The sequence below is a fragment of the Anabrus simplex genome, chromosome 2 (assembly GCF_040414725.1).
Source record: "Anabrus simplex isolate iqAnaSimp1 chromosome 2, ASM4041472v1, whole genome shotgun sequence".
NCBI lineage: Eukaryota > Metazoa > Arthropoda > Insecta > Orthoptera > Tettigoniidae > Anabrus > Anabrus simplex.
Window position 1 is genome coordinate 2,845,482 of NC_090266.1, and position 13,927 is coordinate 2,859,408.

A 13,927-nucleotide genomic window follows, 5' to 3' on the forward strand; every position below is an offset into this window, starting at 1 on the left:
CTACTTTTAAAGACCCCACTCAAACTTATTCGTCTACTGATGTCCTCCCACGCGATCTCTCCACTGACAGCACGGACCATACCACTTAGTCGAGCAGCTCGTCTCCTTTCTCCCAAGTCTTCCCGGCCCAAACCTTGTAACATTCTTGTAACTCTACTCTTTTGTCGGGAATCACCCAGAACAAATCGAGCTGCTTTTCTTTGGATCCAGTATCCAGTGCTCCATCAGAATATCACAATTCACCATGGCTGAAGAACAAACCAGAGGAAGACCTGGACAATTATAAACAGGATTCGCACTGGCCATGGCAGATATGTCGACTCCCTTCATAAATGGGGAATACTTAATTCGGCGGCGTGCTGTGAAACAAACAGTTAGGCACATGTCCTCTCAGGGCTTACCAGGGAAACACACTTGTGTGTTGACTATGTAAATAATTTGAACCTGTAAATATTCCAAACTGTAAATATTATGTATTACTACTGTATTTATATGTAGTGTGATGTGTTAGCCACATATCCTAAATAAATCCCACATGTGATAACGCATCTTCGTTAATAGGTGCGACGAGCTGGTTTATGTAACTCGTGCGATGCTTATCTTTACAGGTGAGGTCTTATCTTGACGAGCCATTACTGAATAATACCCGCATGACGTAATTCTGTCGCTATACCCAGAATTTCTGATTCGTGGCCTATGTGGCCAGCATCTTGTGAATCTGTTAGCATTTGGAAACGTTCAAAGAGTAAGTATCTTACGTCTGCACACGCCAACAAAGGGCTGGGACCAGGAGCAGGAAATAGCTTAGAAATGAAATCTCGATACTTGCAACTGTCATCAGTATTTACAGCTTTTGTCGTCTTCAAATTACGTCGTGTAGAGTCAGTATTGCTTTATATTTTTTAGATCATCTTGTGAAATTATATCCTTGAAGGGTGATGGAGAGAAATGAATTTATAAGGGAATTTTAGCAGGTTTATAGGTAACACCTTTTACATTTCCATTACCTATCCAAAAACAGTCGTCTTCATAGCCAATACTGTAGATTGTTTCAATGTTTCTTCTTCATATGGAGCAAAGAGCGATCCACAGGTGTTTTGAATAAAGTCTAAAACTGATTACGATACTCTGGTGTGATCATAACCTCAGATCTTGTGTTGAGGTAGTATGTTTCAGCAATAACGTCTGTAGTGACGTTAAGATAATCTTCCTCGTCTTCTTCCTCATCCCTATCCTGCTTCTCCTCTTCCTCATCCTGCTTCTTCTTCTTCTTAACTCCTCTTCTGTTCTAGCTTCTCTTTATCGTGAGACGTTTGCAGAGAAACGAAACTTGTAGTAGACTTGGACGATGAAGTAGAATTAAACATTTCTTTTAGTGGTGTGCAGAGTTATGTTTTCAAAATATCAGGATCTGCTTGAATGCGTTTAAACACTTTAAATTGACGTCGAATATTGTTTCGAGCACCAATTATACGTTGCGTAATCTGTTTTCTGATCAAGTGTAGTCCGTAACACTGTGTTGATGTTTATAAAATGATCACAGCCCATGCGAAACCTTCTATAATGATCATCAACTTCTTTATCAATAACTGAAAAGCCGAAACGTTGCGATGACCAACATGTAGCACACATACGTTTAAAGTAATTGAATATCATATCGGAGTTAACATAATCCTTATTCACATGTCGCGTGTAGCGATTTTCTTGCCGAAGAGGCACGATGATATTAGCGTTGTCACGTATCAACTGCTTAGGCACAAGACAATAGGTTTGACATAAATAGGAGCAATGTACATATTAATGATGTTCCATACTAAAGCATGCATAGTAGTGGAGCAACAGGGATTCTAAAACAATGGGTGCTTAATCACCATTTTCCCACGAGGTTATTGACCCCTGGCAAAGTAATTGACCCCTAGTACCACGTGCTGTTGTTTACAAACACGACCATGTGCTTTGTTTTACAAACATAAGCACGTGTTAGGCGCGGAATTTTCATAATAATACAACCCTTACTTCACTGACGTCATCTTGGAGGGGAGTAACCTTACTGCAAGTGCCTTGGAGACCACGTGCTGTTGTTTGACAGGTATGAGGCCGGGATTTTCCATAACAGTGCAAGGCTAACCTCACAGACGTCATCTTGGAGGGGCCTAACCTCACTCCACCTGCTCTTCGTTTTCCAACATGACCACGTGCTCTTGTTTGACAGGCGTCAACACCACCTCGTGCTCTTCTTTGACAGGTGTGAGGCGCGGAATTTCATAAACAGTGCAAGGCTAACCTCACAGACGTCATCTTGGAGGGGCCTAACCTCACTCCTCCTGCTCTTCGTTTTCCAACATGACCACGTGCTCTTGTTTGACAGGCGTCAACACCACCTCGTGCTCTTCTTTGACAGGTGTGAGGCGCGGAATTTCATAAACAGTGCAAGGCTAACCTCAGGGGCTGGGATAGGGAACCGAGGATCTTGCTTTGTTGTTTTCGGGGGTGCGGAATTTGAATAAGAGTGCAAGGCTAACCTCATACCGACGCCATCTTTGAGGATCTAGTTTTATGGCCAGATGCCCTTCATGACGTCATCTTGCTAGATGCCCTTCCGGACACCAATTTGGAGGGGCCTAACCTTACAGGGCCTAGTTTTACGGTCAGATGCCCTTCCTGACGACATATTACAAGATACCGTTCCCGTCCCTGTCTTGGAAGGACTTAATCTCATTTTTACAGCCAGATGCCCTTCCAGACTCCACATTTCTAGATGCCCTTCCCGACGCTATCTTATTTGCCTCGTGTGAAAATAGGAAACCATGGAACGCTATCTTGCCAGATGCCCTTTCGGGTGCCCTCTTGGAGGTTCCTAACGTTACAGCGCGTAGTTTTACGGATACATGCCTTTCGCGACAACATCTTGCTTGATGCCCTTCCCGACACAGTCTTGGAGGGCTCTAACATACAGGGCCCAGTTTTACGGCGAGATATATTTCCCAACATAATTTAGCCAGACGCTCTACCCGACACGAACGGCAAGTGAGATGTTCGAGAAAAGTTGCAGAAAGTGTGAACTAAGTGCCTTCTTCCTTAGAAAGTAAACACCATGATTCGGAAGGAAGTAGCTAAGAAGATATTCGCTTTCGAAGATTCCATGAAAGACTTTCAAGATCGCCTAGACTCAGCATTCAGTGCCGCCAACCCACCGAACGTGCTCCAAGCACATGGCGACGAGTTGCAGGCATTCAAGAAACAGGCCAACGAAGACATCTCTAAGCTTAAAGAGGAGTTGAAGGCTCTGGAAAATCGGCTTCAGAAACAAGACGACGTTTTGGATGAGGCCGAACAGTACAGTCGCCGGAACTGCATTTTATTGCATGGTGTGCCGGAACAGCCGTCCGAGGACGTTTACATCGAAATGCTACAGACACTAAAACTAAACTCTCAATAGAACTTTCAATTCTGTACGTGGATCGCTGCCACAGGCTAGGCCGCCGTAATCGAACGTCTGATGAGGTTGTCTCAAAAAGAAATCGACCGATCATTATCAAGTTCCTTCGATACCATGAGCGTGTTCGAGTGTATCGCTCGAAGCGAGCTTTGAAGGGCAGTGGACTCATGCTAACTGAGTCCGTCAAAAGTGTGAGAAAAATCTCCTTAATCAGGAAAGGGATTTATGGGAAAGCAGAAATGCTGGACTCAAGAAGGGCGCATTTGTGTTTTACGGGAAGATGGAAGTAAAATTCAAGTTTGCACGAAGGCTCAATTAGAAAAAATTGCAGGGAGTAGGTTGAATATGTGAACTTAGTGAAATAAATTATATAAATTATGTGTTTACTAATAATTTTTTATTTGTGTGTGGTGTCTGTGTGTGTGTAAGTGTGCTTGTGAAAGTCAGTGGATCTACTCGCCAGGCTGCTCGGGTAAGCTCATTTTACTTCTTGTTTAATTTTATGTCCTACTGCTTAGTTTCAAATGTTTGTTGACCAGGACAACGGTAATACCATAGAACTGCATTCCTTTCCACAGCCATCACGCACCCCTTCTCTTTTGTCCCTACCACCTTCAACAGGACTTGTGTTGCAAGAGGAGCTCAGTAGCCACTCGCGACCGTTACACTGTTGCCACCTAAATGGCCAGTCATCATTAGCTCATATGGATGAGGTACAGGCTAACTTTGAAGTGAACAATGTACATATTATTGGAATCAGTGAAAGCTGGATGCGTACAGACATGCCGTCATCGGCAGCTAACCTTGACAGGTACTCAATATTACGCCATGACCGCACTGAAAAAATAGGCGGCGGACTTCTACTTTATTAAAGTAATTACATGAAATGTAAGGTAATTTCCACTTCTGACCCGAGACTTACACTGCGACCAGAATTTTTGTTTGTAGAATTAGACTGCCATTAAAATATATTAATAAGGATTGTATACAAGCCACCTAAAATAAGGCAGACTGATGATTTTGAAGAGGCATTAGAAAATCTTATCTCGGCAGGCTTTTCCAGCCATACTTTTACGCGATATCACTCGATATCTAGGTTATCCGCCATCGGCAATTATTTGTACGACATATTTAACTTCAATCATTTGTAAATTATCCTTTTGGAATCATATCGTATACATTAGAACATCATTTATTATTTACCTTATCATATTATGTACGATAGGAATTCATTATGGTCAATGTTGAGACAGAGTTGTTGTCATTTCATCTCGTACTTGTGTACACGGAAAAGCGGGGAAGTTGCATGACTCACGGGGTTTAACTCATGAGCAAAAGGCACTACACAGCTACATCATCGCTACGCCTACTGGACTTGTCAAGGAAGAAAAGAGGGAGATAATAATGCGATCTACGAATCAGATGCTTCGTTATATTGTGATTGGTATTGAGCAATTACAAACAGGGGGAGAGCCCGGGTATAAGACACTCACATCACTACCAGAACGTCAATTACGTTATTGATATTTGAGACAGTGAGTGGTCGCTTCGAGAGACAGTTATTTTCGGACAGTGTGTTGTCGCTTCGACACAGTACTTAGCTGCTCTGGTGCTGTCGGATCTAAGTGAGACGAAACAAGCTTACGGCTTGTGAGATATTCAGTAAATATTCTGGACGAAGAACTACGTTTAGTTCAAGTCCATGCATTTGGTACAAGCCTGTATAGTATCAGTAGATTAGCTAAGTTGGACTGAGATTTCTGATAACATGGAAAAATTCATATCTCTGAATTTTCTCCTCCTACGATCAACGCTGATCAATTTTCACAAGTATAGGGGCAATGTCTAACTTAAAGGCTAGGCAGTTAGGGAGTGCTAGTCCAGATAGACCAAAATCATATCACAGAAGGAAGGAAGGATGTCCAAGGAGCCAATTCTACAACAAGAAGAAGGGAACGAGTAACCACGGAAAATAGATGACCTCAATGGAAGCTGCAATTGGTGAGCTTCAATTATATAAAGCACGCAACAGTTAATTTCAGTAACATAAATTCTTAAATCCCTCCACGCTTAAAGAAACTTTTCCGATTCATCTTATTTTTTTTGTATAATAAATTCATGTGTATTATATATTGCGTTAGTTTTCTTTCTTAAGCGATACTTAATGGTTAATTATTTAAAATCCTACCCCTGTAATTTAAGTATAAGTATTTATGCTAGTAAATATAAATTTTGCTTTACAAATTTGTTTAAAACTGTAACGCTGACGCCCAAACATTACGTAGAGGAATGGGAACCCATGGAATGATAATTAATTCTATTTGCGGGCTAGCCACATATAGTTTACATTTATATTCATGTGTCCCCAGGTATTAACTTTCGTCTGCTCTAATGAGAACCTTAGGAGAACGGACAGTTACAGCATTCTCCATCACAGTCAAAAAGCCTTACCTCTGATTCCACCCCTTTACATTAACATGCAACAATTGCACCACAATCCCCAATTAAGCAGACAAATGAAAGAACCTCAACATGTGTTCTCCCGCTCCTTGTGAGTGCAGCAGCTGATTGTGTCACGTAATACCAGTACTGTTGCGCGATTGACCTGTTTTCAAGTGATGAAGGGAATGAAGCTAGGTCTTGTAATGATGAACCATTGTGTGAACAAATAAATGGCTTAGTGATGTGAAATTTAAATGATATTAATGGCTGAATTTTGTTAAACATTTAATGATTAATGAGAATATTGAAGTATAAGCAATATTTTCCTTTTTTGTCCGTATTGATGGATGTAACTCACTTTTAACAATCATAGTTTGAAACTTGATGTATTTATTCCACCTTGTCACTATATACATTTTATACAAACAGGACGAGTTTCGACCGTATGACTCGGGCGTCTTCTGCTATTCATTTACACAAGTTAAACTAAAATAATGACACAATCATTAAATAAAATGTGTTTGTAAACCCTGAGCTAGAAGCATAAATACATTGTGCAACACTTTAGTCCACATTAAAATCCTTGAATTATCACTTGGCACTAGTCTTCTGTAATATTGGGAATGGACTAATGTAAGTGGGAATGATCCCAGGTGGCGTCATACAAATTAACACTATTTTAAAATATTCAAAGGACTATTAAAGGAAAAACAACCCGATAATGGTAGTTGAGATGTTCAAAAGAAATAGCTTAAACTGAGCCGTGAAGAAATTATTTCATCTGGAACACTTTGCGTCCAACGACAGCAACGTGTATATCATTGTCTATTGGTGATCCAAAGTATGAATCTGATAACAAGTAAGTAGCCAAAATGATCAATCACCGAAAATGGAATATATGAAGGATATCCCGATGTACTTAAAGTGAGTTCGCATCCGTCCTTAAGGGTGTTAAATTGGAATATCTAAAAATAGAAAGAATAGGAAAAATATTTACTAATCGATGCTAAGACTGGGAAGGGGAAAACTTTGTAAAGAAGTAACGGGAAGTCGAGCTTACCCTTCGGGGTCGCTGTCTGACACTTAACCCTGCTGTCAATGACACACTAACTTAGAGCTAGTAGTGTCGAAGGACGAAGCGGCAGGTTGGAGAGGGGTATTTGAGGGGAAACGGGAAGGTGAATAGACGGAGGGGTAGGTAGGGGTAGAGGCTAAGGGGAGACAATTTTAGGGTCATTGATATGATGCGACTTAAATATTCCGGCGTAATTAAGAGATGATTAATAGATTTCTTAACCATTGCATAACGGTGAAACAGTTACATGTTTTCTTTGCACAGCAAACATGGCAATATCCGTCATTTACCAGCATACCTGGCAATCTCCAAATCTGAATTGCATTTTTCCAGACCACTGAGCAATGCGTTAGCAGCATATATTTGCGGATACGGGTACGTATTATATGATGAAAATGGACATGCACTGTACCTGAAACTGTTTCTGGCTTATATCTCAAATCATAGAAATGTTCAGTTTGAAAGGTATACAAGAACCAATATATTACACTGGTTTATATATTTTCCATTAAACTGAATCGATGTTCTGTCTCTGTATGCAACACCATACAGTGAAACACGGCAGACGGTGGTGAAATAGCTCTTCGGTTTCATGTGGCGTTCCTAACTTCATCAAAAATCGCTGAAGAAACTTTATAAATGTTGCATGTCATTGACTTAGATTGTTCTGATTTTTGCGAACCTGAGATTGTCTTCTCATTATTGAATCGATTACTTCATTCTTGAGTAAAACGTGAAGCGAAGAATTGGTTGCCAAGCTCTTCTTTCCTCATGTACACTCTTTTTGATTAACATTTGTATTTCATCTTGAAATAATTTGTATTTGCTATTTTAATGTAAAATCATTTGTGTCAGAACTGCGCCTTACAGTCTACTCATTCACTCCCTATAATTAGATTGTGATTGGTGATTCATGGCATAAGCAGTTGCAAATTCAAAATTACTCATTAATTTCAACAGGGATATCTTTGACGAGCGGAAGGAAAACCTGGCCTCATATTTCAAAGATCGCGAACCGGTTCCATGGACATTTCATCCCAATATGGTGTTTGAGAGATTCCAGTCCTTCATAAACCGACTAGAAAAATTACAGGTATGTTATACAAACACTTTGTACGGTTTTCAGAACACTTCACATTTGAAAGTGTTAGTACTGCAATGAAACAAATATAATGTGCTAAATTTCAAATATTGTATGTCTCTTAGTAATATTGTATATTGTACCCGACAGCGGCATAAACAAAGGACTAGAAGGTATATGAGGAATTTCATCTTCTTTAAAAGAAATTTCGCTGGGATCTGAAGCGAGGGATGTAAGCAAGCGTCACGTAAGGCGTTTCAGGAAAATGAAACAGCGGACCGCACCAGGGAATCCACGAGAGGCTTAATCCTGTAACGAACCATCAGACAGCGAAGACAGGATATTATATTCACTGGGCGTGAGTAGTATAAGTCATGGGTTCGAGTGCCACCGCCACCACACGCTCTCGGAGGAGGCCTCCACCACATTGACCTCTGGCAAGGGCATGTTTGTAAACAAAGCCACGTGCTTTATTGACAGCCACGTGCATTTCTGACAGCTGTCAAACTGACAGCCACGTGCTTTTTTGACAGCGGCCATCTTTAATGAACAAAGCATCGTGCTGCCCTCTTTACGGCACTAAACCTCATCCTGACGCATGTAGTGGAGGGTAATTTGAAAGCCACGTGCCTTTTGACAGCTGTCAGCGGCCATCCTTAATCAATAAAGCATCTTCAAGTAATACCTTTGAAATTTGGTGGCAGCAATTTCTACGTGCTTCTTGACACCCGCCATCTTTAATACACAGAGCATCATGCTGCCATCTATACGGCACTAAACCTTATCCATATGCATGCGGTGGAGGGCAATTGGAAATTCCACGTGCTTCTTAAAGCCACGTGCCTTTTGACATCTGCCATCTTGAATCAACAGAGCATCGCGCTGCTATCTTTAGCTACTACCTTTGAAATGTGGTGGCGGCAATTTCCACGTGGTTTTTGGACAGCCCTCAGGCACCATCTTTAACTACATGCACATGGCTTACTGCTACGGGACAAGTAAGCAAGCTGCCAGCAAGGTGTCCTTCTCAACATACTATTATTTTTAAACCAAGATGCTGTTTTCAACACTCTAAGACATACTTACGAAGCTACATCAAGTGTTTAGAACATGTGTAAGAGAGATAGATTCGAACAGACTAGAATCGAACAACAGATGTTTAGAACATGTGCAAGAGATATTTCTCTAAGGGAAGTTAGTTTCTAAACCAAGCGCTGTTTTTAACACTCTAATTAGCGTTCAAGTTAAAGGCACAACTTAAGTAGACATGATCTGGGGACTTTGGTGCTGATAACTAACGGGGAGATTGAGTCTGAACTACTGCGGTGATAAATTTAGGATGTACACAGAAATCAGATCGGGTGCTAAAGTCAAGTTTTAACAGGAAAAGTGTGGAAACATGAAATAGCGAGTTCATTGTTTTCTTACCTAGCATGCTAAGACTGCACACTCCAGTAGGAAGTATTTGCTGACACAAGGAATACAAAGTGCATTGTTCGTACAAATTCGCGACTTGAGTACATACATGCAGGTACTTATCTTCATACTGAATACCTAATGTGGTGCTGGAATTTTAGCCCTTCAGGATTTACGAGTATGGTCTACCTACACTTTACGTTCGATACCCCTGGAGGCCTAACGTTATGCTGACCACGTATTAACCTCCCAGTACTTGACATGGTACTAGGAAGATGTGTAAGGCGTAAAGGGGAATCTGGCATGGAGGGGGTACAGCTACGTTCATTTTTTACATTCTGTCCTCTTTATTAATGCAAACATCAAATGATTCCAATCAATAAATCTACTCTTCCTAGTCTTGTAGCCGCTGTATTCCTAGGATTTGATGCCATGCTAATCTTTTAAAAACTTCTTCATGGAATAATACTTACCCGTAGCACAGTAAAAAATAATTTCCGCATAGCTGTACATATGTTCCCTGATGAAAGTATAAATTAAATTCAGGTTATAGGAGTGCTAGTTAAAGGGATAAGGGCTTTGGTAGACGCCAAACCCACGCTCCAAAGTTCAGAGTCCCTGGGGGGGCTCCAATTAGTCACCTCTTACGACAGGTAGGGGATACCGTCGGTGTTGTTCTACTGCTTCCTTCTTGACATACTTCCTTAAAAAATGTAACAGCCTCCTCTTCTTCGAGTGGTATGAGGAGAAGGTATTACACACATGTAGACAAAGGAATACGTAATCTAAAATAAAAGAATATGCTAATTCTACATTATTTATTGCATCTTGTATTTACAAGTTTTATCTTGAATCATTTGCTGTAGTCATTTCCGCCTCATATATGTACATCTTACAATGTCGGTGTACCTCACACTTCTTAAAGAAAAATGCGATTCTCTTAATTTAATGATGCTAATTCTTGTATGTAGAAGTTTCAGCTTGAATCATTTGCTGTACTACACTATCCCTTCTTTATACAATAAATTGTGTTTAACCCTTGGGGATTGGCGCGGAGAGATACAGCGCGAACACTGGCCTATGGGTGTATGACCCGGATTTAAAAAATGTATTTTCAGCCATCATGCACTATGGACGAAATGAATTTGCACCTGGACGGTTCTAATGAACTATTCGAAATCGTTTAATGTGATTTTTAAACATGTATTCAAAATTACTTACAAAACAATTGCAATAATTTCATGAATTGTAAAATAGGCGTTAATATTGGTAGGGAAGTATTTATCTTCAATATTTCAGTCACTTAGGATTAACAATTCAAAGAAATATTCACATGAATATATAACACATGTTTCAATAAACGTTTTCTATCACTCACAAATCTTTACCAGTATTCCTGAAGAATTCATGGCTGTCCAAAATGTGCCCTATTATTCACGCTGGCTGGTAGCGATACTCGTACACTGGAGACACATGGAAGTGTTGTGTTCACCTGAAATCATTATTCCACAATTGCTCGTCTTCCTCTCAGCACTGGAAGGGCAATACACACATCTTGTTCGGCCTTTCGTAGCTGGAGGTCCTGTCATCGGAGTTTCAACACCTGCATATCCAGCTATCTTCGACCTTAGTGAACGAAGAAGATGCTCCATTACGGCTGGGCTTTTCATGTGTTCGTGGACCATTTCTTGAGACATTTGCTTGAAAAAAGCTCGTTTAACTACTTCATCAAGTCCCTTTGATTGGTAGACAATCAGAGTATTTATGCCAGCTACATTCAGCATGGCATAAAATACCGTTAGTGGCCAGCGGGTACTCACACGTACAACGTTGTACGTTGCACAAAGCTCGTCAACAACATAAACGCCAGACTTTGTGCAGTTGTAAAATGTATTCATATCCGGCTTCTGTTTGTCACCAGTTCCTCCATCAATGGCTTCGTCATGCTGCATTGTTCATAGAAGCAGCACGGTCTTTCCTTTCCACGGAACATGTGATACCAGAGTCACTTAATTATCAAATGCAAATTTACTTGAATACTGTGGTCTGTTTTTGTGTTGGACAAAACTAAGATGACTTTACTTAATTATTACGTATTGTTGCGACGAAAGCAAGCCGATTATTGTTCAGCAAATATTTTGCTAAGCTCACTTTCTCACACACAGTCATCTTCACTTTCACTTACCTGTCCACCGATTGCTTCCTCCTCTTCATCTTCTTTAAACACTTCACCAATTAAATCGTTTTAAACGTTCTTGTTCCTTATTCCAATCCATCGACACAGCTATCAAGATAAGCACTGATTTGACTGGCGCCTTGGGTAAATCTGAACCGCCAGAGAGTAACACACTAATAGCTCGCATGATAAAAAAGCTATAACATGTGTATTTTCTCAGGATTTAGTCCAAGGTCAGAAAGGAAAGTACTGAAGGCGACAGGAAACGAGGGTCGACCCAATCAGAATTATAGGCTAATATTTAAATCTCGGGTCAAAAACACCCATGCGCCAGTCTTTTCGGATTAAATACTGTTATCTGTGAGGTAAGACAGCTTAACGTATATATTACGAAGTACATAGCTCTAGCATAATATTCACACACACACACACACACATCTGCTTTACGTGAAGTAGTACCTATCAATACTACTATGCTCCCAGGCTAGTGTGTTGGTAGAATTTCGAATGACAAACCATTTACAATCTTCATTCTTAAGTGCTACTTTATTAATTAAATATGTGTACAATAGATACTTCTTACTTCTAATAACAGCCATTTGCTTATGTAAAATAGGTGGATTATTATTTATACAAATTTTATAATTTTCGAAACTTCGCTCATTCTGAACTGCATGCTTTTAAATTCCTTTCAATCTCTTTATTTGTAGTTGATTTCAGAGCATTATACAATATGATTTGGATTTAGTGCCTACAAATGAATGGATAATATTTCCAGCACATTCGTCTTCCATTTTTCCTAGAAATGTTTTGTTTACTAGTGGTAGATTCTAATAATTATTTTCAGGATAGTTACTAGTATCAAACTTACCTAAGTCTGGCTTTATATCATTGTAATAGTCAACAGATTTGGTTTGGTAAATAAACGAATCGGTATCTGTGTGGAGCAATTGTGCATTATGAGCGTACTTCTTCATCATATAATCGTAATGGAATTCATACATGAGTGTTTTAGCCAATTCAAGTACTGCAAAGCCGACGTAGGTAGGTTTGTCGTACTTAACCTTAACACGATTCATCTGTATAATAACTAAATTCTCATGTATGATGGTACAGCTGTGGAAATTTGGTTTATTATTAAATTGTTAGCACCATACCTTCACTTAATATTTTCCCAGTTTGTAATCAATTTTACATCAACTCGTTTGTCAACATATTCTATGGTCTTACCAAACACACTGTTATTCATGAGCTTTTAGAAATCTTTCTCAAAGTCGTTAGCTGCATTTTTCTTAAATAAATGTTAAGATGGATATATGGTTTTAGCAACTGTGACTGATTGAATTCTAGTACGCGATGAATTTTTGTTAACTGCAACCATGCTGCAAACACTGCTTAAATTTCGGTAATGAATGATATACTTAGATTTATCACACAAATTAGCAATTAGCATCCTTGTTGTTGATGTGATGTACGGAGACTTCATATTTGCAGGGCAGAACGGTAAGTCATTATGAGAAGTGTGTAACTCTTTAGGATACTGTAAGTCAACTTCAAAGAAATAGCCATTATTAGCTTCATCGTCTAGGGTGTGCAGCTCTAAATCATCAATTTCGCACTGCGGTAGACAGCGAAAGCTATTTAATGGTAGATGCTGACTCATTGCCCACCCATACTGAATGTTAGCATCAAGATAAACAACATGCCGAATTTCTGTCAATTGTTCTGGTTGCAATTTACTCGAAAGTTTATCGAGGCTACTTGCCATAAAGCGAAACGAGTCAACTTTATACTATGCTTCTCATCTACTTTTACGCACTTTGTAAATGCTCTTTGTTCTGAGGGATTATATCTTTTTTCATCTGAAGCTCTAAATTGTGAAATAATAAAATGTGAGTCGTAACCAGATAAGTTATGAAAAATTACAGGAATAAATTTAGAACTCTGTACTTCAGATTACAAGTATTATGAGCAGGGCATATGTACAAGCCAGTTAAATGGTCATAATCGAAAACTAGAGGGTCATTTTCTGAAAATTTACCATCACAAAAACTACATTTTGTAGCACGTTCATGTTCTTGTAACTGAATTTTGTGAGTGGTTTCATAGCACGTTAGTATATGGATAAGACGCTCTGCATCACTTTCAAGTCTTTCTAAAAGTACTTCAGCACAATCAGGTCCTCGATACAGCTCTAAATTGTTAAGCGTACTATCATAACTACACTTGATATAATACGCAAAGCTATACGGGACATGCATGCGTGTAGTATTAGTAAAGGAGTTGTCTGGATTACGT

At 39.6% G+C, this 13,927-nt stretch overlaps 1 protein-coding gene across 1 annotated transcript in view; it reads left to right on the top strand.

The window, feature by feature from the left end:
• The window catches only part of LOC136863901 (dynein beta chain, ciliary-like), a 5,220,903-nt gene that overhangs the window by 593,439 nt on the left and 4,613,537 nt on the right, over positions 1-13,927 (top strand). The window contains exon 9 of the mRNA XM_068226514.1: positions 7,917-8,049. Within this exon, the coding sequence (XP_068082615.1) occupies positions 7,917-8,049 (133 nt within the window). The remainder of the gene's footprint in view (positions 1-7,916; positions 8,050-13,927) is intronic.